The sequence below is a fragment of the Rana temporaria genome, chromosome 4 (assembly GCF_905171775.1).
Source record: "Rana temporaria chromosome 4, aRanTem1.1, whole genome shotgun sequence".
NCBI classification, from domain to species: domain Eukaryota; kingdom Metazoa; phylum Chordata; class Amphibia; order Anura; family Ranidae; genus Rana; species Rana temporaria.
The window spans coordinates 422,067,736-422,095,398 of NC_053492.1; the positions used below are offsets into that span (position 1 = coordinate 422,067,736).

The 27,663-nt window shown below is 48.2% G+C and overlaps 1 protein-coding gene across 4 annotated transcripts; it reads right to left on the minus strand.

Annotated features, from left to right (window-relative positions):
- Nucleotides 1-1,134: 1,134 nt before the first annotated feature.
- LOC120937841 lies at nt 1,135-27,492 on the minus strand. Of its 4 annotated transcripts, XM_040351354.1 has the most exons (3): nt 26,906-27,492; nt 10,061-10,350; nt 1,135-2,345 (listed from the first exon to the last, which is right to left on the minus strand). In XM_040351354.1, exons 1-3 carry the CDS (start codon nt 27,423-27,425, stop codon nt 1,167-1,169), a joined length of 1,989 nt encoding a protein of 662 aa, XP_040207288.1. In that variant the 5' UTR covers nt 27,426-27,492; the 3' UTR covers nt 1,135-1,166. The 4 variants fall into 4 exon arrangements, with proteins under 4 accessions (XP_040207288.1, XP_040207287.1, XP_040207286.1 ...); XM_040351353.1 differs by lacking the exon at nt 10,061-10,350 and having other exon boundaries at nt 1,135-2,606; nt 26,877-27,491; XM_040351352.1 differs by lacking the exon at nt 26,906-27,492 and having other exon boundaries at nt 10,061-10,942.
- Between the last annotated feature and the right edge of the window lie 171 nt (nt 27,493-27,663).

A 27,663-nucleotide genomic window follows, 5' to 3' on the forward strand; every position in this document is an offset into this window, starting at 1 on the left:
GCCGCGCTTGGCAGGCCCGCGACGACCGGTAATTGAGGCCGCAAAGCCGAGGCCTCAATTACCGGCGGGCTTCAGGTCACAATTTCTTGCAATTGCAATTGCGACCTGGCGTCTGGATTTTGTCGAGCCCTGTGTTAAAAACCTCCAAGAGGTGCCACCCCACAAATCTCCATACCTCCCAGCAGAATGTGTACTTTAAAGTTTAAAACACAAAGCTGAAAGCTGAGTTTGGAGGATCCCAAGGCATTTTTTTAACTAAAAATATCTATAAGGAGGTGCCACCCCATAAATCCCTATACCTCCCTATCAGGTTTTTTTTTCCTGCCGGAACGCAACGGAGCTGCGTTCCGGAACCTCTGGCAGCCCTCTCCTGCCTGTCATTTAATACTGAAGCCAGTAGAGGAAGTTTTCTGCACAGCGCACTTCCTCTACTGGCACTTAGGAGCATTACAAATAAAAACATCACTATAAAGGAGGTGCCATCTCATAAATCCCTATAGAATGTGCGGTAGTAGAATTTCAACTATAGAGCTGAAAGCTGAGTTTGGGTGGGGGATATCAAAAGGTATGTATTTAGCATAAACAAAAAAAAAAAAAGAGAAGGGAAACATGCACATTTTTCTTCACTTTCTGACTGGTGTGGTGAAACCATTATCACTGTAGCAAAAAGCAAAGAAAGTATTGCCAATGGAGCTCTGAAAATCAGCAAAACCCTGACAGGTGTTCTAAGCCTTCCCCATTCTAAAATGTTTTTAGTTTTTTTTTTTAAAGTTGAACACTTTTACAACACCTTTTGAAAAATATAGTCTTCAATTTATACTACGGTATTGTGAATCTTTACAGGATATAGCAGGGATATGCAATTAGCGGACCTCCAGCTGTTGCCAAACTACAAGTCCCATGAGGCATAGCGAGACTCTGACAGCATCAAGCATGACACCCAGAGGCAGGGGCATGATGGGACTTGTAGTTTGGCAACAGCTGGAGGTCCGCTAATTGCTTATCCCTGCGATATAGTATGAAAAACAACTGACAGGGGACAGAGAGAGAGAGAACAAAAACTGGCAAGAACCTGCCAAATAATATATTATCCAGGTTATTCTGTCTGGAACCTCTTCAAAAAACAAACAAAACAGCAGTAAAGAACACAATGTATTTTCACAGCATCAAGGCTTGTTTAATCTCCCAGAATCCTTCAAGAATCTCATAACAGAAGGGATGTCCATTCCTTGAAATTCAGGATTTGTGGTAGCAATTTTCTGGAAAACACCAACCACCTCAGACTCATCCATGTTTTTAATGCTGCTGAAAAAGAAGTCGGTTACCTCGTTTTTAGTCATGGATTCTGAGGGGGGATTTGAGGTGTCTTTGAGCAAAGTCATTTCAGAACCCCATGAATGTGACTCGGTTTTATTTTCTAAAATATCTGGGATCTCTTGGGTAGTCCTGCTTGTGTGCGCCAATGGAGTCTCTGAGTGATAAGTGGTCTTCTGCCACTCTGCCTCTTCTACCTGAAAGTTTGTCATAGCCCTAATGCAGTTCTGGGTAATCGTCCGGATAAAGACAGCATCTTCATCATTAGAGATCACAAAATTAGATACATAATTAAAAAATTCTTCATTTGTTCTGAACTCGAAATCCTGCATGGCTGTTGTACAATCCATTCTAATGGCCTGGCTCTCATAGTGTGAGCTCCTATGCTTTGAAATGTGCGATCTTGAAGGCAAGGAATCCCAGTCACCCTCAGGGGAAAGCCTGCGCCTCTTGGCCAAAGGTGGGTCATCACTTTTAGATACTTTGGGCCTCTTACTGTAGCGGTAGCTTTCATGACTCTCATCCAAACCTTTCTCCCGATATGATAATGGTCTCCATTTTGAGTGAGAACTTCTACTTTTGTGTTTAGATGGTAGTGTGTCCTTGACGGCTTTCCTTGTTTTTTTACGATCACCCTTACGTTTAGATGGTAGAGTGTCCTCAAAGGCTTTCCTTGTTTTACGGTCACCCTTAGGTTTGGATGGTATTGTGTCCTCCGCAGCTTTCTTTGTTTTACCATCACCCCCTGGGAACAAAGCAGACTCAGTCAGGCCACCGACACTGGTACTTTTTACTTGAATTTCTTTGCGCCCCTGCAGTCTTGAGATCGTTGCAGCAATTTTTCTCAGGGCTTTTCCACGGGCATTTGGATTGAGGCTGGGAACAAGAGGGGAACACATGTGACTATAGTGTTTCAGAGCATAACATTCAATGTGGTTTAAATCCGTGATATGGCTGACTATTTTTATCAAGTCGACATCCACCACGCCACACAGCTGGCAAGAGAATTTGTACAATGAGCCCTGCTTTACCTCCATGACATATTCCAGGCCCACAATGGGGTAATTCTTTGGGTAAACATTTAGGAAGGAACTCAAACGCTTTGCATCATCTCGCTCCCGGGGTGAGCGCAGTTTTTTTTTATGCTTGTTGCCGATGATGTGATGACACAGAGTCAAAGCTGAGGAACAGTTTATTTTGCAGGGGAAACAGGTATACCCCTGAAACTTAGCTTTTATTGTCTTTACATACGACCCCTTCTCCTGCGGTACAGAATCCCACGGCAGTCTCTCCTTCGTGTGCTCCGTCTGTAAATCATTACCTGTGGAAGGCAGAGGGCAATTATTCTTAATGCCTTCTATGGGGGACGGGACAGCTACCACATCTGGGTTACTGGCATTTGAATCCTTAACGCGGATTTTTCCATGGCCGAACTTGGTGCAGATGGTTTGGGCTACTTTCATCAGCCGGGCATTCTCCTCCTCCTTTGTGAGGTCGGTGCATTTGGTTTTCCACCCACTGTGATGCTTCCTGACATAGAGATCCATGTGTCCTATGTCTGTGACATGACCCACCATCTCCTGCCAGTCACACAATCTGTTACACAGCGTGCAGGTGTAGTGGTAAGAGGATCCCACCTGCTCCTCCATCACACAGTCCAGGCCCAGGACGGGATAAGCCTTTAAATAAGTGTCCACAAAGTACTGCACACGTTCATATTGCTCCTGCTTTTCCGGTGACACCAGCGACATGACCGCCCTGTGCTTCTGGCCGGCCACATGCTGGCACAGCGACCTGGGTGAGGTACAGGACACCTCACAGAACGCACACGACACCTTCAACATGACAGCGGTGTGTGTACTAGAGGCGTCGCTTCCGTCGCAGGCAGAGTGACGTCACGCGGCATGAGCAGAGTTCTCAGCTAGGGTGTTCCGGAGTAGAGGCCAATCAAGCGCACGGGGCGGGGAAAGGAGACGTTGGGGGTAGAAGACGCGCGCGCAGTGGGCGGGGAGATTGGGCGCGTGCACGTTTCAGGGAGTTCTGTTATTATTATTACACAAAACTCTGCTGTCCAAATGACATAAACTGGCGGGAATATCAGAAACGTCTTCTACCGGATTCAGTAACAGTTTTGCCTTTTAACCACCTCAATACTGGGCACTTTCACCCCCTTCCTGCCCAAGCCATTTTTCAGCCTTCAGCGCTGTCACAATTTGAATGACAATTGCGCGGTCATGCAACACTTTACCCAAATTAAATTTGTATATTTTTTTCCCCACACATAGAGCTTTCCATTGGTGGTATTTGATCACCTCTGCAGTTTTTATTTTTTTCGCTAGAAACAAAAGAAGAGTGACAATTCTGAAAAAAAAACAAAAAACAATATTTTTTACTTTTTGGTATAATAAATATTAGGGTTGTCCCGATACCACTTTTTTAGGACTGAGTACGAGTACCGATACTTTTTTTCAAGTAGTCGCCGATACCGATACTTTTTTTTAAATGTGTCCCCAAATGCAGCCATGTCCCCCCACAAATGCAGCCATGTCCCCCCATGCAGCCATGTATCCCCCCATCCAGCCATTGTCTCCCCCCATGCAGCCATGTATCCCCCCCATCCAGCCATTGTCTCCCCCCATGCAGCCATTGTCTCCCCCCATCCAGCCATTGCTTCCCCCCATGCAGCCATGTATCCCCCCATCCAGCCATTGTCTCCCCCATGCAACCATGTATCCCCTCATCCAGCCATTGTCTCCCCCCCATCCAGCCATTGTCTCCCCCCATGCAGCCATGTATCCCCCCCATCCAGCCATTGTCTCCCCCCATCCAGCCATGTCCCGCTTACCTGCATCCCCGCTGCCGCCGACTTTGAATTACATTACAGCTTTGAATCGCTGTAATGATTGACGCCGTGCTGCGTATAGACACTACCCCTCGCTCGGGATTGGACAGTTCACCCGAGCAAGGGGGAGTGTCTATGCGCGGTGCGAATCATTACAGCTATTCAAAGCTGTAATGTTCCCGCCGCGTATTACACAGTCGGCGGCATCGGGGATGCGGCGAATGGCGGCGGGGGGGGAGTATTCTATTTTGGTATCGGGGGTATTTGCGGGAGTACGAGTACTCCCGCAAATACTCGGAATCGGTCCCGATACCGATACTAGTATCGCTATCGGGACAACCCTAATAAATATTCCCAAAAATATATATATATATAAAAAAAAAAAATGTCCTCAGTTTTGGCTGATACGTATTCTTCTACATATTTTTGGTATAAAAAAAATCACAATAAGCATATATTGATTGGTTTGCGCAAAAGTTATAGCGACTACAAAATAGGGGATAGATTTATAGCATTTTTTTTTTTTTACTAGTAATGGTGGCGATCAGTGATTTTTATCATAAAGGGGTGGGTGTTATGGCGCTTGCAAAATGACAATTCCTAATGATAAAAAAATCTCCACAAAAACGAAATAAATGACTAGGGTCAATCCGCCACTAGATGTTGGTCCAAATATGTTCCACTCTGCATGTAAACCAAGAATACCACCCAACATAAAGATATGTGGAGGGTATAGAGAGTGGTCAATAATAAATACCTAGTATAACAGGTAAACAAATGTGCCCAGATAGTGCACAATGTTATTATTTACACCATAAGATTAACCATAAATAAATAAATATAAAGGTAAAAAATAGCACGTGATAATAAGCTTCAAATCAGTGATAATCCAAAAATTGCTTCATCCATTAAAAGTGCATAGTGCAGTGCTTCTGTGAAAATAATGGTAAAGAGAATGTCCCAAAAAGATGCAAAAATAAATTTTTGATCAATATTTGTAAAAAATTATAACATGCACAAGTGATTGTTCAGGATCACTTGTGCATGTTATAATTTTTTACAAATATTGATCAAAAATGTATTTTTGCATCTTTTTGGGTCGCAGAATGCTATGGAAGTCACGTGGCGGCCAACTGCGCATGCGCGATGCGTTCCAACCGCAAGTGCAATGCGTTCCACAGGATTTACGACACTACCCTCCAGAAATGCACCAAACCACAAGGTGCACAATTATGTGCATATTTCCAACACACTTTAAGATGTGAACTTAGGCTGAATTGAACTGCCTTAAAAACACATGAATTAGCACATACATGGGGGTGCCATTAACATTTAAGCTTGGTTCATATCTACAAATGAGACTGAACGCATTCCCATGTGTTGCGTATGGCAACACATTAATATCTATGTTCTGCAGCCCCTGACCCATTTCCAAAAATACACAACAGCATGGTGCTTTGGTATGCATGAAAGTGTGTGTGTGTTAGTAGATGTGTTGATGTTCCATTAAAAAAATTTAACGGCACCGCCACACATCTGCTAAAGAACAGCACATTTCTGTGCTTGTTGGGAATGAAAATTCTGTGCACATTCCCAACATGCATAGATGTGCACCTAGCCATAATGGCATCACCACAAAAAACACAAGCATTATCAGATGCATGAGGGGGGGGGGGGGATTATTAACATTTAGGCTAGGTTCACACATAGGAGCCACATGTGTTTTTAGTGTGTTCCCGTGCGTCATATGTGTCAAAGCCAAATTATTATAATGGGCAGTCCTACAAGTGAGAAAGGTGCTATTAATTAATGGCAACCGCCATGCATCTGCTAAAGGGCAGCGTGTTTGTCCGTTTCAGGACAGCGCACAATTTTGCACACATTCCCAACCCTTATAATAGTGAACCTAGCCTAAAGCCTAGTACACACGGGCCAAATGTCTGGGGACATCAGCCGATTCAATAAAAAAAAAAAAAAAAAAAGAGTGGTCAACATTAAAAGAGATCTCTGACCTAAAACTTTTAACCCCCGCTGTGCCCGGGCTGTAAAACTATACAAAATAAACTTTCACTTACCTGCCTACGATCCCCCGTTGTTCCGATATCGCCGTCCCGTTCTCCGGTCCTGGTCTCTTCCGCTTCCTGTGTGTCGGTGACTCATAGTGCGCTCAGCCTATCAGCGGCCACAGCAATGTCCCGTCGCGGCCGCTGATAGGCTGAGCGCACTATGAGTCACCGACACACAGGAAGCGGAAGAGACCGGGACCGGAGAACGGGACGGCGATATCGGAACAACGGGGGATCGTAGGCAGGTAAGTGAAAGTTTATTTTGTATAGTTTTACAGCCCGGGCACAGCGGGGGTTAAAAGTTTTAGGTCAGAGAACTCCTTTAAATGTGGAACCTACAGGTGGTCAACATTTGGCCCCTGTGGCCAGCTTCTGTAGGACGAGCATGCTGGAAAACCAGCAGCCGAACAGGTCCCCCTTTCAGCACACAACAGCTCAGCAGAGGACACCGCTGTACTAACATTGGATTGCTAGTACAGTGGCTCCGACCTAAGCGGTCAGGTTTTTTTTTGGTTTAACAAAAGGAGAACCCTGATAGTGTGTACTAGGCTTTAATGACATTACTGCAGAAATTAGCCTGTTAATAGACACGACAAGACAGGATTTCCTTTTAACTTTCCTTTCATTTCCGGTTACCTCTACAGGGCAGTAAGTGAAAATCAGATAAAAAAATAAATAAATAAATAAATAAATAGATGTTTAAACCTACCTAATAAAAAAGGTTTGTAGCTTTAGATATACTTTACTTTAATAAACCTGTGCTGAGAGAAATATGGGAGCTGCCACTGCAGAACGCTATCTGAAATTACTAATTGCCTGGCTTCTAGTTTTAGTAAGTTTGAGTCTTTTACCCTGAAAAACAAGCAGATTGGAAAATCAGAAATATTGTATGAGGACAGTGTATCTGCAAATATTGGGGGAAAAGGGAATTGAAATTACAGCCAAGCAACTAGCATTTTTAGAAGTTTTATTTAACATATGGATAAATTAAAGTAAATGTATTAGTACCTAACATGTTAAAGCAGGGTTTGACAAATTTGCTTGGAATCTAGGAGCCAGCTAAAACAAGTTAGGAGCCAGAAAACGCGCCCCGTCCCGATGAGCTTGCGCGCAGAAACAAACACAGAGTAGCGCCCGCATATGTAAACGGTATTCAAACCACACATGTGAGGTATCGCCGCGATCGTTAGAGCGAGAACAATAATTCTAGCTCTAGACCTCCTTTGTAACTCAAAACATGCAACCTGTAGAATTTTTTAAACGTCGCCTATGGAGATTTTAAAGGGTAAAAGTTTGTCGGTATTCCACGAGCAGACACAATTTTGAAGCGTGACATGTTGGGTATCAATTTACTCGGCGTAACATTATCTTTCACAATATAAAAAAAAAATTGGGATAACTTTACTGTTGTCTTATTTTTTAATTAAAAAAAGTGCGCTTGTAAGGCCGCTGCGCAAATACGGCGTGACAGAAAGTATTGCAACGATCGCCATTTTTTTCTCTAGGGTGTTAGAATAAAAAATATATATAAATGTTTGGGGGTTCCAATTAGAGGGAAGGAGATGGCAGTGAAAAATTACACATTACACATGCTGTTTTACTTGTAATGCCAACGGCCACCACCAGATGGCGCAGGTCACAGAAGGAAGCTTGGCACTTCACAAGGCCGCGGCCTCAATTACAGGCCGTGGCGGGCCCGCCGCGCACACTGTGCCTCCGTGCGCCCCTACCTCCCTCGCCGCGCTTGGCGGGCCCGCGACGACTGGTAATTGAGGCCGCAAAGCCGAGGCCTCAACTACCGGCGGGCGCCAGGTCACAATTTTTTGTCGCAATTGCGACCTGGCGTGTGGATTTTGTCGAGCCCTGTGCTAAAAACCTCCAAGAGGTGCCACCCCATAAATCTTCATACCTCCCAGCAGAATGTGTACTTTAAAGTTTAAAACACAAAGCTGAAAGCTGAGTTTGGAGGATCCCAAGGCATTTTAACTAAAAATATCTATAAGGAGGTGCCACCCCATAAATCCCTATCAGGTTTTTTTTCCTGCCGGAACGCAACGGAACTGCGTTCCGGAACCTCTGGCAGCCCTCTCCTGCCTGTCATTTAATACTGAAGCCAGTAGAGGAAGTTTTCTGCACAGCGCACTTCCTCTACTGGCACTTAGGAGCATTACAAATAAAAACATCACTATAAAGGAGGTGCCATCTCATGAATCCCTATAGAATGCAGTAGTATCATTTCAACTATAGAGCTGAAAGCTGGGTTTGGGTGGGGGCCTGGGGGGAATCAAAAGGTATGTATTTAGCATAAAAAAAAAAAGGGAAACATGCACATTTTTCTTCACTTTCTGACTGGTGTGGTGAAACCATTATCACTGTAGCAAAAAGCAAAGAAAGTATTGCCAATGGAGCTCTGAAAATCAGCAAAACCCTGACAGGTGTTCTAAGCCTTCCCCATTCTAAAATGTTTTTTTTTTTTTTTTTTTAAAGTTGAACACTTTTACAACACCCTTTGAAAAATATAGTCTTCAATTTATACTACGGTATTGTGAATCTTTACAGGAAATAGTATGAAAAACAACTATCATGGGGAGAGAAAGAAAGAGAGAACAAAAACTGGCAAGAACCTGCCAAATAATATATTATCCAAGTTATTCTGTCTGGAACCTCTTCAAGAAACAAACAAAACAGCAGTAAAGAACACAATGTATTTTCACAGCATCAAGGCTTGTTTAATCTCCCAGAATCCTTCAAGAATCTCATAACAGTAGGGATGTCCATTCCTTGAAATTCAGGATTTGTGGTAGCAATTTTCTGGAAAACACCAACCACCTCGGACTCATCCATGTTTTTAATGCTGCTAAAAAAGAAGTCGGTTACCTCGTTTTTAGGCATGGATTCTGAGGGGGGATTTGAGGTGTCTTTGAGCAAATTCATTTCAGAACCCCAAGAATGTGACTCGGTTTTATTTTCTAAAATATCTGGGATCTCTTGGGTAGTCCTGCTTGTGTGCGCCAATGGAGTCTCTGAGTGATAAGTGGTCTTCTGCCTCTTCTACCTAAAAGTTTGTGATAGCCCTAATGCAGTTCTGGGTAATCGTCCGGATAAAGACAGCATCTTCATCATTAGAGATCACAAAATTAGATAAATAATTAAAAAATTCTTCATTTGTTCTGAACTCCAATTCCTGCACGGCTGTTGTACAATCCATTCTAATGGCCTGGCTCTCATAGTGAGAGCTCCTATGCTTTGAAATGTGCGATCTTGAAGGCAAGGAATCCCAGTCACCCTCAGGGGAAAGCCTGCGCCTCTTGGCCAAAGGTGGGTTATCACTTTTAGATACTTTGGGCATTTTACTGTAGCGGTAGCTTTCATGACTCTCATCCAAACCTTTCTCCCGATATGATGAAGGTTTCCATTTTGAGTGAGAACTTCTACTTTTGTGTTTGGATGGTAGAGTGTCCTCGAAGGCTTTCCTTGTTTTACGATCACCCTCAGGTTTGGATGGTAACCTGTCCTCCACAGATTTCCTTGTTTTACTGTCACTCACTGGGAACAAAGCAGACTCAGTCAGGCCACCAACAGTGGTATTTATTACTTGAATTTTTTTGCGTTTTTTTTTCTGTCGTTTTATGATCCTTACAGAAATATCTCTCAGGACTTTTGCACAGGCAATTTTACGGATGCCGGGAACAACAGGGGGAAACATGTCACCATAGTGTTTCCAAGCATAGCGCTCAATGTGGTTTAAATCCGTGATATGGCCGACTATTTTCATCAAGTCGACATGCAGCACGCCACACAGCCGGCAAGAGAATTTGTACAATGAGCCCTGCTTTATCTCCATGACATATTCCAGGCCCACAACGGGGTCTTCCTTCATGTGGACATTTAGGAAGGAACTCAAGCGCTTTGCATCATCTCGCTCCCGGGGTGAGCGCAGTTTTTGTTTATGCTTGCTGCCGATGATGTGTTGACACAGAGTCAAAGCTGAGGAACAGGTTATTTTGCAGTGGAAACAGGTATACCCCTGAAACTTAGCTTTTATTGTCTTTACATGCGACCCCTTCTCCTGCGGTACAGAATCCAACGGCAGTCTCTCCTTCGTGTGCTCCGTCTGTAAACCATTACCTGTGGAAGGCAGAGGGCAATTATTCTTAATGTCTTCTATGGGGGACGGGACAGCTACCACATCTGGGTTACTGGCATTTGAATCCTTAACGCAGATTTTTCCATGGCCGAACTTGGTGCAGATGGTTTGGGCTACTTTCATCAGCAGGGCATTCTCCTCCTCCTTTGTGAGGTCGGTGCATTTGGTTTTCATCTTCCTGTGATGCTTCCTGACATAGAGTTTCGTGTGTCCTATGCCTGTGACATGACCCACCATCTCCTGCCACCCACACGATTTGTTACACAGCGTGCAGGTGTAGTGGTAAGAGGATCCCACCTGCTCCTCCACCACACAGTCCAGGCCCAGGACGGGATAAGCCTTTAAATAAGTGTCCACAAAGTACTGCACACGTTCATATTGCTCCTGCTTTTCCGGTGACACCAGCGACATGACCGCCCTGTGCTTCTGGCCGGCCACATGCTGGCACAGCGACCTGGGTGAGGGACAGGACACCTCACAGAACGCACACGACACCCTAAACATGACAGCGGTGTGTGTACTAGAGGCGTCGCTTCCGTCGCAGGCGGAGTGACGTCACGCGGCATGAGCAGAGTTCTCAGCTAGGGTGTTCCGGAGTAGAGGCCAATCAAGCGCACGGGGCGGGGAAAGGAGACGTTGGGGGTAGAAGACGCGCGCGCAGTGGGCGGGGAGATTGGGCGCGTGCACGTTTCAGGGAGTTCTGTTATTATTATTACACAAAACTCTGCTGTCCAAATGACATAAACTGGCGGGAATATCAGAAACGTCTTCTACCGGATTCAGTAACAGTTTTGCCTTTTAACCACCTCAATACTGGGCACTTTCACCCCCTTCCTGCCCAAGCCATTTTTCAGCCTTCAGCGCTGTCACAATATGAATGACAATTGCGCGGTCATGCAACACTTTACCCAAATGAAATTTGTATAATTTTTTCCCCACACATAGAGCTTTCCATTGGTGGTATTTGATCACCTCTGCAGTTTTTATTTTTTTCACTATAAACAAAAGAAGAGCGACAATTTTGAAAAAAAAAAAAACAATATTTTTTACTTTTTGGTATAATAAATATCCCCAAAAATATATAAAAAAAACTAATTTTTTTCCTCAGTTTTAGCTGATACGTATTCTACATATTTTTGGTATAAAAAAATCACAATAAGCATATATTGATTGGTTTGCGCAAAAGTTATAGCGACTACAAAATAGGGGATAGATTTATAGCATTTTTTTTTTTTTTACTAGTAATGGCGGCGATCAGTGATTTTTATCGTGACTGCCATATTGCGGCGGACACTTTTGACACTATTTTGGGACCATTCACATTTATAAAGCGAACAGTGCTATAAATATGCACTGATTACTGTGTAAATGTGACTGGCAGGGAAGGGGTTAACCACTAGGGGGCGATCAAGGGGTTAATGTTTACCCTAGTGAGTGACTCTAACTGTAGGGGGATGGGACTGACTAGGGGAGGTGACCGATCTGTGTCCCTATGTAAAAGGGACACAGCATCGGTCTCCTCTCCCTGACAGGACGTGGATCTGTGTTTACACACAGAGATCCACGGTGCTGCTCAGTTACTGGGCAATCGCGGGCGCCCGGCGGACATCAGGTTCCCAGTAACGTGGTGGGTGCGCAGGCGCGCCCCCTAGTGGCTCGCCTCCCAGAGAAACAGGATTATCGTGCCGCCGTCAATTGACGTGGCCGGTAGTAAAGTGGTTAAAGGGGTTGTAAAGTTAATTTTTTTTTTTTAAATAACAAACATGTTATACTTACCTCCACTGTGCAGCTCGTTTAGCACAGAGTGTCCCCGAACCGCATCTTCTGGCTGTCTCGGCTCCTCCCCGCAAGAACTCTACACCTTCATGCGAGTGAGCGAGCTCACATGGTGTTGAGTTCCTGCGGGCGCGCTCCCTTGATACAGCCGGTGTATTGTCACATTCTGCTCCCTATCGCAGAATGCTACGGAAGTCACGTTGCGGCCAACTGCGCATGCGCGATGCGTTCCAACCGCAAGTGCAATGCGTTCCACAGAGAGACACATACAGATACACATATAATGATACAGAGAGCGTTAACCGGGGCTCAGGGAGGGGATTACCTCCCCTATGTGCATTACTTGCCCTATATACATACATATACAAAGTAAAACAGCATTTTGTTTATTTTCAAATACATAATATATGCTACTGTGACAGAGCAAAAACCCAATAAAAGTATACTGGAACAACCATACTGTCAGAGTGCATTAACCTGTGGTGCAATGCTGGGACTTGTAGTGCCCATCAAGAGCAACCTGCGGTGCAATGCTGGGACTTGTAGTGCCTATCCAGAGCAACCTGCGGTGCAATGCTGGGACTTGTAGTGCCCATCCAGAGTAACCTGCGGTGCAATGCTGGGACTTGTAGTGCCCATCCAGAGTAACCTGCGGTGCAATGCTGTGATTTGTAGTGCCTATCCAGAGCAACCTGTGGTGAAATGCTGGGACTTGTAGTGCCTATCCAGAGCAACCTGTGGTGCAATGCTGTGACTTGTAGTGCCTATCCAGAGCAACCTGTGGTGCAATGCTGTGACTTGTAGTGCCTATCCAGAGAAACCTATGGTGCAATGCTTGCTGAGACTTGTAGTGCCCATCCAGAGCAACCTGCAGTGCAATGCTGGGACTTGTAGTGCCCATCCAGAGCAACCTGTGGTGCAATGCTGTGACTTGTAGTGCCTATCCAGAGCAACCTGTGGTGCAATGCTGTGACTTGTAGTGCCTATCCAGAGCAACCTATGGTGCAATGCTTGCTGAGACTTGTAGTGCCCATCCAGAGCAACCTGCAGTGCAATGCTGGGACTTGTAGTGCCCATCCAGAGCAACCTGTGGTGCAATGCTGTGACTTGTAGTGCCTATCCAGAGCAACCTGTGGTGCAATGCTGGGACTTGTAGTGCCTATCCAGAGCAATTTCGGACCTATGTGGAAATCAGACCACGTCACTTCCAGTGCTCCTCCGTCATTAGCACAGCTGATCACGGGTCCACTGCGCATGCGCAGACAGTTTGGGAAAATCATAAACTCGGGTGGGTGGGCGGAGGCGGAGCAAGATTCTTAATGATATTATCGGCAGCACCGCCTCCAGCCCCGTCCCTAACACACAATAGCCTGCTCTGGAGAAGGGGGGCGTGCCCCTTGTAAATCAATGGTCCAGAGGTCGAGAAAAAATATAGAGCCGCCCAGTTCCAAGCCTGCTCTGCTGAAGGGGGGGCGGGCCCCGTTTATATCAATGGCAGGTCCAGGAAAATATAGAACTTTGCCTGTGGGAGCAAAATACATACACAGGAGGTCAAGGAAAATTCTATAGCAGTGTCTGTAACAGTGGCGGCTGGTGCTCAAAAATTTGGGGGAGCAATTGCAGTTTCACTGTGCCTGTCAAATGTAGCCATTGTTCCCATCATACGCAGCCAGTGTGCCCACCATATGCAGCCACTTGTGTCCGTCATATGCAGCCAGTGTGCCCACCATATGCAGCCACTTGTGCCCTTCATACGCAGCAATTGTGCCCACCATATGCAGCCACTTGTGCCCGTCGTACGCAGCCAGTGTGCCCACTATTTGCAGCCACTTGTGCCCGTCATACACAGCCACTTGTGCCAATCAAATGGAGCCACTTGTGCCCATCATATGCAGCCACTTCTGCCCATCAAATGCAGTCAGGCGCATCCCCCGGCTGTCACTTCACTAATCCCAAACAAAAGAAGGAGAGAGAACCTGGGTGGTTGACAGAGAAGGAGTGGGCCCCTGGCTGTTTGAAGGAGAAGGAGATGGGCCCCAGTGTTGGCCAAAATTGAAAGAGCTGATCCTTGGGTGGTTGGAGGAGGAGAGAGTGCCACCCTTCTCCCCTTAGGATGGGGACAGACATCCTTCTCTCCCCAGAGGTAGGGGACACCATTCTCTCCCCCGGAGGACGAGGACACCTTTCTCTCCCCAGAGGTAGGGGACACCATTCTCTCCCCCGGAGGACGAGGACACCCTTCTCTCCCCCGGAGGACGAGGACACCCTTCTCTCCCCCGGAGGACGAGGACACCATTCTCTCCCCCGAAGGACGAGGACACCATTCTCTCCCCCGGAGGACGGGGACACCATTCTCTCCCCCGAGGACGAGGACACCCTTCTCTCCCCAGAGGTAGGGGACACCATTCTCTCCCCCGGAGGACGAGGACACCATTCTCTCCCCCGGGGGACGGGGACACCAGTCTATCCCCCGGAGAACGGGGACACCATTCTATCCCCCGGAGGACGGGGACACCATTCTCTCCCCCGAGGACAAGGACACCCTTCTCTCCCCCAGAGGACGGGGACACCCTTCTCTCCCCCAGAGGACGGGGACACCCTTCTCTCCCCCGAGGACGAGGACACCCTTCTCTCCCCAGAGGTAGGGGACACCATTCTTTCCCCCGGAGGACGGGGACACCATTCTCCCCCCTGGAGGACGGGGACACCATTCTCTCCCCCGAGGACACCCTTCTCTCCCCCGAGGACACCCTTCTCTCTCCAGATGTAGGGCACACCATTCTCTCCCCCGGAGGATGGGAAAACCATTCTCTCCCCAGATGTAGGGGACACCATTCTCTACCCCGGAGGACGAGGACACCATTCTCTCCCCCGGAGGACGAGGACACCATTCTCTCCCCCAGAGGACGAGGACACCATTCTCTCCCCTGGGGGACGGGGACACCATTCTCTCCCCCGAGGATGAGGACACCATTCTCTCTCCAGATGTAGGGGACACCATTCTCTCCCCCGGAGGACGAGGACACCATTCTCTCCCCCAGAGGACGAGGACACCATTCTCTCCCCCGGAGGACGGGGACACCATTCTCTACCCCGAGGACACCCTTCTCTCCCCAGATGTATGGGACACCATTCTCCCCCCTGGAGGACGGGGACACCATTCTCTCCCCCGGAGGACGAGGACACCATTCTCTCCCCCAGAGGACAGGGAACCCATTCTCTCCCCCAGAGGACAGGGAACCCATTCTCTCCCCCGGAGGACGAGGACACCATTCTCTCCCCAGATGTAGGGGACACCATTCTCTCCCCCGGAGGACGAGGACACCATTCTCTCCCCCAGAGGACAAGGACACCATTCTCTCACCTGGAGGACGGGGACACCATTCTCTCCCCCAAGGACGAGGACACCATTCTCTCCCCAGATGTAAGGGACACCATTCTCTCTCCCAGAGGACGGGGACACCATTCTCTCCCCCGAGGATGAGGACACCTTTCTCTCCTTAGATGTAGGGGACACCATTCTCTCCCACGGAGGACGGGAACACCATTCTCTCCCCAGAGGTAGGGGACACCATTCTCTCCCCCGGAGGACGGGGACACCATTCTCTCCCCCGAGGACACCAGGGCTGGACAGGGAGAGGAGGTGAGCCCTGTGGGGAACCAGAGCATCATGAGGGATGGGGGATAGAGGCGCAGGAGAGGAACAGAGAAGCAGGGGGGGGAATCAGTGGAGCACAGGGGGGACCAGAGAAGCATGAGGGTAAGAGGAGCATGGGGGGGATAGAAAAGCATGTGGGGGAACAGAGAAGCAGGGGGAGGACCAGAGGAGCAGGGAGGGGGACAGAGGAGCATGTGGGAGACCAGGAGACCAGAAGGAGCATGGGGGAGGGGACAACCAGCTGACTCAACAGCTATGGCCTGGGAGTTTCTCACTTCTGCCTAATCTTTTCCCATTAGGGGGGGCAACGAACTGATTCTTTGCCCCGGGTGAAATAATGTCTAGCTTCCGCACTGGTACTGCCTATAAGAGTACCAGCACCAAACGTTCTACTCTAATAAAGTAGAACGGCTAATGGCTAGTGAAGGGGGAGGGGGGGCTTGGATGGCCATCGGTGTTGGCCGGCTGGGGGGGGGGGGGGGGCGGGTCTTGTCCAGCCGCCATGGGAGAGACCTATCAAAGTGGATGAAGTCCAGGGCAAAATTTTTGTCCGAGTCCAGCCCTGGTGTCCTCGTCCTCCGGGGGAGAAAATGGTGTCCCCGTCCTCCGGGGGAGAGAATGGTGTCCCCGTCCTCCAGGGGAGAGAATGGTGTCCCCGTCCTCCGGGGGAGAGAATGGTGTGCTCGTCCTCCGGGGGAGAGAATGGTGTGCTCGTCCTCCGTGGGAGAGAATGGTGTCCTCGTCCTCCGTGGGAGAGAATGGTGTCCTCGTCCTCCGGAGGAGAGAATGGTGTCCTCGTGCTCCGGGGGAGAGAATGGTGTCCTCGTCCTCCGGGGGAGAGAATGGTGTCCTCGTCCTCCGGGGGAGAGAATGGTGTCCCCTACCTCCGGGGAGAGAATGGTGTCCCCGTCCTCCGGGGGAGAGAATGGTGTCCCCGTCCCCCGGGGGAGAGAATGGTGTCCCCGTCCTCCGGGGGAGAGAATGGTGTCCTCGTCCTCCGGGGGAGAGAATGGTGTCCCCTACCTCTGGGGAGAGAAGGGTGTCCTCGTCCTCGGGGGAGAGAATGGTGTCCCCTACCTCTGGGGAGAGAAGGGTGTCCTCGTCCTCTGGGGAGAGAAGGGTGTCCTCGTCCTCGGGGGAGAGAATGGTGTCCCCGTCCTCCGGGGGAGAGAATGGTGTCCTCGACCTTCAGGGGAGAGAAGGGTGTCCTCGTCCTCCGGGGGAGAGAAGGGTGTCCTCATCCTCCGGGGGAGAGAATGGTGTCCCCTACCTCTGGGGAGAGAATGGTGTCCTCGTCCTCCGGGGGAGAGAATGGTGTCCCCTACCTCTGGGGAGAGAAGGATGTCTGTCCCCATCCTAAGGGGAGAAGGGTGGCACTCTCTCCTCCTCCAACCACCCAAGGATCAGCTCTTCCAATTTTGGCCAACACTGGGGCTCATCTCCTTCTCCTTCAAACAGCCAGGGGCCCACTCCTTCTCTGTCAACCACCCAGGTTCTCTCTCCTTCTTTTCTTTGGGATTAGTGAAGTGACAGCCGGGGGATGCGCATGACTGCATTTGATGGGCAGAAGTGGCTGCATATGATGGGCACAAGTGGCTCCATTTGATTGGCACAAGTGGCTGTGTATGACGGGCACAAGTGGCTGCAAATAGTGGGCACACTGGCTGCGTACGACGGGCACAAGTGGCTGCATATGGTGGGCACAATTGCTGCGTATGAAGGGCACAAGTGGCTGCATATGGTGGGCACACTGGCTGCATATGACGGACACAAGTGGCTGCATATGGTGGGCACACTGGCTGCGTATGATGGGAACAATGGCTACATTTGACAGGCACAGTGAAACTGCAATTGCTCCCCCAAATTTTTGAGCACCAGCCGCCACTGTTACAGACACTGCTATAGAATTTTCCTTGATCTCCTGTGTATGTATTTTGCTCCCACAGGCAAAGTTCTATATTTTCCTGGACCTGCCATTGATATAAACGGGGCCCGCCCCCCCTTCAGCAGAGCAGGCTTGGGGCGGGGCGGCTCTATATTTTTTCTCGACCTCGGGACCATTGATTTACAAGGGGCATGCCCCCCTTCTACAGAGCAGGCTATTGTGTGTTAGGGACGGGGCTGGAGGCGGTGCTGCCGATAATATCATTAAGAATCTTGCTCCGCCTCCGCCCACCTAAGTCTATGATGCACGGCGCATGCGCATTGGACCCGTGATTAGCTGTGCTAATGACGGAGGAGCACTGGAAGTGACGTGGTCTGATTTCCACATAGGTCCGAGGTTGCTCTGGATGGGCACTACAAGTCCCAGCATTGCACAGCAGGTTGGTCTGGATAGGCACTACAAGTCCCAACATTGCACCACAGGTTGGTCTGGATAGACACTACAAGTCACAGCATTGCACCACAGGTTGCTCTGGATGGGCACTACAAGTCACAGCATTGCACCACAGGTTGCTCTGGATAGGCACTACAAGTCCCAGCATTGCACAGCAGGTTGGTCTGGATAGGCACAACAAGTCCTAGCGTTGCACCACAGGTTGCTCTGGATAGGCACTACAATTTCCAGCATTGCACAGCAGGTTAGTCTAAATGGGCACTACAAGTCCCAGCATTGCACAGCAGGTTGGTCTGGATAGGCACTACAAGTCCCAGCATTGCACCACAGGTTTCTCTGGATAGGCACTACAAGTCCCAGCATTGCACCACAGGTTGCTCTGGATAGGCACTACAAGTCCCAGCATTGCACAGCAGGTTGCTCTGGATAGGCACTACAACTGTCAGCAAGCATTGCACCACAGGTTGCTCTGGATAGGCACTACAAGTCACAGCATTGCACCACAGGTTGCTCTGGATGGGCACTACAAGTCACAGCATTGCACCACAGGTTGCTCTGGATGGGCACTACAAGTCACAGCATTGCACCACAGGTTGCTCTGGATGGGCACTACAAGTCACAGCATTGCACCACAGGTTGCTCTGGATAGGCACTACAAGTCACAGCATTGCACCACAGGTTGCTCTGGAAAGGCACTACAAGTCCCAGCATTGCACCACAGGTTAATGCACTCTGACAGTATGGTTGTTCCAGTATACTTTTATTGGGTTTTTGCTCTGTCACAGTTGCATATATTATGTATTGTAAAATGAACAAAATGCTGTTTTACTTTGTATATGTATGTAAATCCTGTGGAACGCATCGCACAAGCGGTTGGAACGCATCGCGCATGCGCAGTTGGCCGCCACGTGACTTCCGTAGCATTCTGAGATAGGGAGCAGAATGTGACAATACACCGGCGGCTATTGCCAGTCTCTGTATCACTCGGCCCGGCCCCCGGCGCACCGTGTCATTGGATGTGATTGACAGCAGCGTGAGCCTATGGCTGCGCTGCTTGTAATCCATCCAGTGTAGCCAATTAACTGTCAGGCTCAGTAACAAGGAGGATGACGGGGGCGAGCGCGGGACTTTCGAGGGCTCAGGTAGGTAAAACGGGGGCTCTGGGGGGCAGTATTGTCGGATGTTTTTTTCAAACATTTACCTTTACAACCCCTTTAATATTGTGCCTTTGTAACGCAAAATAATGGATGTGTCATCAGCAGTAATGCTATTCAATGAGGCAGTATAGTACAATATGCATTTAGCTAAGTTAAAGGGTAACTCCACTTTCAGGGGGGGGGAAGGAAATAAAGAAAAAATAATATAGCGTGTATTATTGCGACACACAAGTCATATTGTAATTGGATGTTATTAAAAATGACCTTGTCTTTTCAATCTGCAGCTCTGTCATATTCTGAAAATGCAACTTAATACGGCTACCTGGAGGTGTTCTGTACACAGATGGTATACAGCAGTGGTGCCCAACCTTTTTGGAAAATAGATTTTTGAGGTCACCTGCCCGCAAAATTTGACATGACCTCAAAAAATGTACTTCTGGAAGAATGATAAAAAATTCCCATAGACACACTCCTAAACCTTGTGTGCCAAAAGGTGGGCTAACTCAATATTGAACCCTACGGACTAAGACTGGGATGCTATTAAAGTTCATGTGTGTGTAAAGGTAGGCGTCCCAATACTTTTGACAATATAGTGTATATGATTTCCTCCAGATGAAGCCACATGAGAGGTGGCGTAACTAGTAGAGGTGGAGCCTGGTGGTGGAACTTGTCGCAATCAAGTGATCTATATTTGATGGAATGCACTGATCTCTGTAGTGTATTGCACACAGCCGATCAGCAGGTCTCGGCTGTGAATCATTGGCTGGGATTTGCTGACAGTAAATTAAACAGTGTGTGGGCCAGATTCACAGCGGAGATACGACGGAGTATCTCAGATACTCCGTCGTATCTCTCAGAGTATCTATGCGCCTGATTCATAGAATCAGTTACGCATAGATATCCCTAAGATCCGACAGGTGTAATTGTTTTACACTGTCGGATCTTAGGATGCAGTACCGCGGCCGCCGCTGGGGGGAGTTTGCGTCGTAAACCAGCGTCGGGTATGCAAATTAGGAGTTACGGCGATCCACGGCGGTTTTTCGCGTTCGCTACGTCGCCGCTAGTCTAGTTTCCCGTCGCAAAGTTAGTCGTCGTTTTGGGTGCCTTAACTTTACACAGCAAACGTATTGCTATATAAAGTATGGCCGTCGTTCCCGCGTCGAAATTTAAAAATCAACGTCGTTCGCGTTAGACGTCCGGGAATACGGAAGTACGCTACGCACGTCTTCGTTCGAAAAAATGACGTCACTTCGTGCAAAGCACGGCGGGAGTTACGAAACGGAGCATGCGCAGTAGGTCCGGCGCGGGAGCGCGCCTAATTCAAATGGCACACGCCCATTTAAATTACGCGGGCTTACACCGGAGGCCGCGGGCGTAGTTTTCATCGCAAGTGCTTTGTGAATCAGGCACTTGCGATGAAAACTTGCGGCGGTGTAACGTATCTACGATACGTAACGCCGCCGCACTTCTACCTGAATCTGGCCCGGTGTGTTAAGTATCAATTTAAAGCATTTGTTAACCCCCCAAAAAATGTATTCTGCTCCTTTAACTGCTTACAGACCACCTGCCGCAGTTGTACATCGGCTGTCTGAAGAGGAAACCCCGGTATCCTCTGCTTCAGAAGGCAGTCCGCTTTCAGATAAAAGTGGTCTCAGCAGCGGATTCGCTGGGAAATCACTTTTATCAGTGGCGAGAAAGGGCCCCCCTCCGGTCATCTCCACTGCTTACCGGGGCTGTTGGTAGCGGCGGAGACGATTGGGTCCTTTTCCCTCAAAGGCTGGATCCCTCACAGAGGGAAAGATGGCCCCCACTCAGCTCCACACAATCGGATGGCAAAAGCGACGTCCGTCACCTCCGCCCAATGATTCTAATGGGGAATTTTTTTGATTCTATTACATTTTAGTGTGAATAAGAGATCTGAGGTCTTTTTGACCCCAGATCTCACATTTAAGAGGTCCTGTAATGCTTTTTTTTCTATTACAAGGGGTATATACATTCCTTGTAATAGGAATAAAAGTGACCCAAATTTTTTTTTTAAAAGGACAGTGTAAAAATAAAAAGTTAAATAAATAAGCCTTTTTTTTAACCACTTGACCACTGGGCACTTAAACCCCCTTCCTAACCAGACCAATTTTCAGCTTTCGGTGCTCTCACAATTTGAATGACAATTACTCAGTCATACAACATTGTACCCGTCTGAAATTGTTGCCCTTTTTTCCCCCACAAATAAAGCTTTCTTTTGGTGGTATTTGATCACCTCTGGGTTTTAAAAATAAAAAAAAAATGTCATATTACCAGGTTATTTCTCACACACAGCATATGCATGCCACAAATTAAACCCCAAAACACATTCTGCTATTCCTATTCCTCCTGAGTATGGCGATACCACATGTGTGAGACTTTTACACAGCATGGCCACATACAGAGGCCCAACATGCAGGGAGCACCATCAGGCGTTCTGGAGCACCCAGGCCAATTCTGACATTTCTCTCCTACATGTAAAAATCATCATTTATTTGCTAGAAAATTACATAGAACCCCAAAACATTATATGTGTCTTTTTAGCAAAGACCCTAGAGAATACAATGGAGGCCATTACAACTTTTTATCTCGCACAGTATTTTCGCAGCAATTTTTTGAACGCTTGTTTTAAAAAAAAAAAAACGTTTTTGTGCTGTGCTTAAAAAAAAAAAAAAAAACAGTAAAGTTAGCCCAATGTTTTTTCATAATATGAAAGATGAAGTTACGCTGAGTAAATAGATACCTAACATGTCACCCTTCAAAATTGCACACACTCGTGGAATGGCGCCGAACTTCGCTACTTAAAAATCCCCATAGGCGACGTATTGGAGTATTGCAGGGAATTGCAGAGTATTGAGGTATTGCAGAGTATTGGGGGTATTGCAGAGTATGGGGGGTATTGCAGAGTATTGGGGGTATTGCAGAGTATGGGGGTATTGCAGAGTATGGGAGTATTGCAGAGTATGGGAGTATTGGGGGTATTGCAGAGTATGGGGGTATTGCAGAGTATGGGAGTATTGGGGGTATTGCAGAGTATTGGTGGTATTGCAGAGGATTGGGGGTATTGCAGAGGATTGCACAGGGAGGGATGGATGGCTGGATCTGTGACTGCATTTGTCACAGATCCAGCCCACAGCAGCTGCTGCTTCCGCCCCCCTCTCCTCTCACACTGTACCGATCGGTACAGAGAAGGGAGGGAGGAACCGGCGTCATCACATAACGCCGGTTTGTTTACAAGTGATCGCTCCGTCATTTGACGGAGCGATCACGTGGTAAACGGCTGCTATCAGCGGCAATTTACCGCGATCCGTGATGCGCCGGGTCTTCTAGACCCAGGGGGCGCGCGAGAGGAGGATTCTGGGAGGACGTCCCAGGGACGTCCTCCCAGAACAACTCGACCGCGCTGTAGACGTGTTTTGTCTATAGCGCGGTGGTAAAGAGGTTAAAGAGCCCTGTCCCGCCGAGTTTGTGCACAGAAGCAAAAGGAATACGCAAGTCGCGCCCGCATATGAAGACAATGTTCATACCACACGTGTGGTATGGCCGCGATTGTTAGAGTGAGAGCAATAATTCTAGCATTAGACCTCCTCTAACTCAAAACTGGTAACCTATAGAAATTTTTAAATATCGAGATTTTTAAGGTTAAAGGGGTTGTAAAGGTTTTTTTTTTTTAAATTATAGACATAACATACTTACCTCCACTGTGCAGCTCGTTTTGCACGGTGGCCCCGATCCTCGTCTTCTGGGGTCCCTCGGCGGCTGTTTCGGCTCCTCCCCACAAGTCTCCCAAGTGGGTTAGCTTGCGGATGCACTCCCGTGATACAATTTATGGATAAATTAACGTAAATGTATTAGTGCTTAAAGCGGAGGTTCACCGCTAAAATGCTGTTTTTACCCTAAGGCCCCGTACACACGACCAAACATGTATGCTGAAACTGGTCCGCGGGCCAGTTTCAGCATACATGTTCGGTCGTGTGTGGGCGCGAGCGGGCCGAATTCCAGCAAACATTTGCCCGCCGGGCCTTTTCCCAGCGGGCAAATATTCCTGGACGTGTTTTAAAACCGTCCGCTGGAATCCTGCCCGCTCGGACATGTACGGTCGTCAGTACAGACCTACCGTACATGTCCAGGCGCCCGCCGTCCCTCGCATGCGTCGAATGACTTCGACGCATGCGTGGAAGCATTTTAAAGGCGGGCCGCCCACGTCGCTGCGTCATTGTCGCGGCGACACCGCGGACACGCCCCGCGTATTGTTTACGCGCGGACTTCTGTACGATGGTGTGTACAACCATCGTACAGAAGCCCTCTGGCAGACATGTACGGTGAAAACGGTCCGACGGACCGCTTTCACCGTACATGTTTGTTCGTGTGTACCCGGCCTTAGAGTGATGCTCGTTGTGTCTAGGGGAATCGAGTAGTTGTTTTAAAATCGAACCTGTACTTACCTTTTTAGAGAGCGATCTTCTCCGCCACTTCCGGGTATGGGCTGCGGGACTGGGCATTCCTTCTTGATTGACAGTCTTCCGATGGTCGCATCCATCGCGTCACGATTTTCCGAAAGTAGCCGAACGTCGGTGCACAGGCGCAGTATAGAGCTGCACCAACGTTCGGCTTCTTTTGGCTACTCGTGACGCGATGGATGCGACCGTCGGAAGCCTGTCGGAAGACTGTCAATCAAGAAGGAACGCCCAGTCCCGAAGACCCATACCCGGAAGTGGTGGAGAAGATCGCCCTCTACAACGGTAAGTACTGCTCGGGTTTTAAAACAACTAGCCGATTCCCCTAGACACAACGAGCATCCATCTAAGGGAATCGAAGTAAAAAAAAACATTTATGGGAGAACTCCCGCTTTAACACCTAAAAACCCAACATACTAAAAGCCTCTAAGAGGTGCTACCCCATAAATCTCCATACCTCCCAGTAGAATGTGTACTTTAAAGTGTCAAACACAGAGCTGAAAGCTGAGTTTGGAGGATCCCAAGGCATTTAGGAGCATTAAATAAAAACATCTATAAGGAGGTGCCACCCCATAAATCCCTATCAGGGTTTTGTTTTCTGCCGGAACGCACCGGAACGTAGCTCCGTGAACTGCGAGGGCGCGCCGGCAAATTTGCCCGGCGTAAACGCGCGCAAGTTAAATGATCCCGCCGGGGGCGGGAATCATTTAAATTAGGCGCGCTCCTGTGCCGAGCGTACAGCGCATGCTCCGTCGGGAAACTTTCCCGACGTGCATTGCGGCAAATGACGTCGCAAGGACGTCATTTGCTTCAAAGTGAACGTGAATGGCGTCCAGTGCCATTCACGAAGCACTTACGAAAAACGCCGTGAAATTCAAATTTCACGGCGCGGGAAGGCCGGCTATACTTTAGCATTGGCTGCCCCTGCTATTAGAAAGGGCAGCCTTGCGCTAAAGTTGCCGTACGGAAACTCCGTACTACACGCTGATCACAATGGGAGCGCCCCCTAGCGCCCCCCGCAAGAATGCAGCCTAAAATCTGCGAGGCATAAGTGCCTTATGCCGCGCAGATTTTAGGCTGCAGTCGGTGTAACGAGGTTCCTGAATCAGGAGCACTCGTTACACCGGAGCAAGTCAGCAATTGCGCCGTGTAACCTATGGTTACACGGGCGCAATTGCTTTCTGAATCTGGGCCCATGTGTTTAGTAGAGGGGAGAACATTGTACACAGAGGAGAGCTTGGGGGAATTTGTTCAGAGAGGGGAGCTGAGAAAGTGTGTGTGTGGGCAATTTGTAATGAGAGGTAAACTGTGGGGAGATGTGCGATGAGAGGTAAACTGTGGGGAGATGTGCGATGAGAGGTAAACTGTGGGGAGATGTGCGATGAGAGGTGAACTGTGGGGAGATGTGTGATGAGAGGTGAGCTGCAGGTTTGGGCGTGGTCGGGGCAGAGTTTGGGTGTGGTTGGGGCAGGGAGTTTGACAGAGAGGGCGAGTTCCTGCACCTTTTTTCTGAAAAAAAAAAAAAAAAAAAGCCCTGCTCCCTATAGAATGTGTGGTAGTATAAAAAAGGGGGGGGGGGGACAAGAAAAAGAGAGCGCGAGAAAAAAAGAGAAAGAGACCTACCAAATCAAGAAAAACAAAACAGCAGTAAAGAACACAATATATTTTCACAGCATCAAGGCTTCTTTAATCTGCCAGAATCCTTTAAGAATCTTATAACAGTAGGTATGTCCATTCCTTGAAATTCAGGATTTGTGGTAGCAATTTTCTGGAAAACACCAACCACATCGGACTCATCCATGTTTTTAATGCTGCTGAAGAAGAAGTCAGTTACCTCGTTTTTAGGCATGGATTCTGAGGGAGGATTTGAGGTGTCTTTGGGCAAAGTCGTTTCAGAACCCCAAGAATGTGACCCCGTTTTATTTTCTAAAATACCTGGGATCTCTTGGGCAGTCCTGCTTGTGTGCGCCAATGGAGTCTCTGAGTGATAAGTGGTCTTCTGCCTCTCTGCCTCTTCTACCTTAAAGTTTGTCATAGCCCTAATGCAGTTCTGGGTAATTGTTCGGATAAAGACAGCATCTTCATCATTAGAGATCACAAAATTAGATACATAATTAAAAAATTCTTCATTTGTTCTGAACTCCAATTCCTGCATGGCTGTTGTACAATCCATTCTAATGGCCTGGCTCTCATAGTGTGAGCTCCTATGCTTTGAAATGTGCGGTCTTGAAGGCAAGGCATCCCAGTCACCCTCAGGGGAAAGCCTGCTCCTCTTGGCCAAAGGTGGGTCATCACTTTTAGATACTTTGGGCCTCTTACTGTAGCGGTGGCTTTCATGGCTCTCATCCAAACCTTTCTCCTGATATGATAATGGTCTCAATTTTAAGTGAGAGCTTCTACTTTCACGTTTGTATGGTAGAGTGTCCTCGAAGGCTTTCCTTGTTTTACGGTCACCCTCACGTTTGGATGGTAGAGTGTCCTCAAAGGCTGTCTTTGTTTTATTGTCTCCCTCAGGTGTGGTTGGCAACGTGTCCTCCACAGATTTCCTTGTTTTACTGTCACTCACTGGGAACAAAGCAGACTCAGTCAGGCCACCAACAGTGGTATTTTTTATTTTTTTGCGGTTTTTTTTCTGCAGTTTTATGATCCTTACAGAAATATCTCTCAGGACTTTTGCACGGGCAATTGGACGGACGCCGGGAACAAGAGGGGGAAACAGGTCACCATAGTGTTTCCAAGCATAGCGCTCAATGTGGTTTGAATCCGTGATATGGGCGACTATTTTCATCAAGTCGACATGCACCACGCCACACAGCTGGCAAGAGAATTTGTACAATGAGCCCTGCTTTACCTCCATGACATATTCCAGGCCCACAACAGGGTCTTTCTTCATGTGGACATTTAGGAAGGAACTCAAGCGGTTTGCATCATCTCGCTCCTGGGGCGAGTGCAGGTATGATTTATGCTTGTTGCCGAGGACGTGTTGAGACATATCCACAGGTGAGTAACAGGTTATGTTGCAGGGTAAACAGGTATACGTTTGAAACTTAGTTTTTATCATGTTTACATGCAACCGCTTCTTCTGCCGCGGCAGTCTCTCCTTCGTGTGCTCCGTCTGTAAATCATTACCTGTGGAAGGCAGAGGGCAATTATTCTTAATGCCTTCTATGGGGGACGGGACAGCTACCACATCTAGGTTACTGGCATTTGAATCCTTAACACGGATTTTTCCATGGCCGACCTTGGTGAAGATAGTTTGGGCTACTTTCATCAGCAGGGCGTTCTCCTCCTCCTTTGTGAGGTCGGTGCATGTGGTTTTCCACCCACTGTGATGCTTCCTGACATAGAGATCCATGTGTCCTATGTCTGTGACATGAGCCACCATCTCCTGCCAGTCACACAATCTGTTACACAGCGTGCAGGTGTAGTGGTAAGAGGATCCCACCTGCTCCTCCATCACACAGTCCAGGCCCAGGACGGGAAAAGCCTTTAAATAAGTATCCACAAAGTACTGCACACGTTCATATTGCTCCTGCTTTTCCGGTGACACCAGCAACATGACCGCCCTGTGCTTGTGGCCGGCCACATGCTGGCACAGCGACCTGGGTGAGGTACAGGACAGCCGGCAGAACTCACACGAAAACTTCATGACAGCGGAGTGTGTACTAGCTGCGTAGCTTCCGTCGCAGGGAGAGTGACGTCACGCGACATGAGCAAAGCTCTCAGCTGTTGTTTTGGAGTAGAGGCGCGCATGCGCGGTAGACGGCCAATCAGCGCACGGGGCGGGCAAAGGAGTTCTGTTATTATCATTACACAAAACTCTGCTGTCAAATGACATAACCTGGCGGGAATATCAGAAACGTCTTCAATTCAGTAACAGTTTTGCT

Excerpts from the sequence above, each read along its gene's own strand:
- LOC120937841 (XM_040351352.1), bottom strand. The coding sequence starts at position 10,873 with ATGTTTAGGGTGTCGTGTGCGTTCTGTGAGGTGTCCTGTCCCTCACCC. Across the intron at positions 2,346-10,060 it reads GCCTGGAATATGTCATGGAG|GTAAAGCAGGGCTCATTGTA; the intron begins ATAAAGCAGGGC and ends TATGTCATGGAG.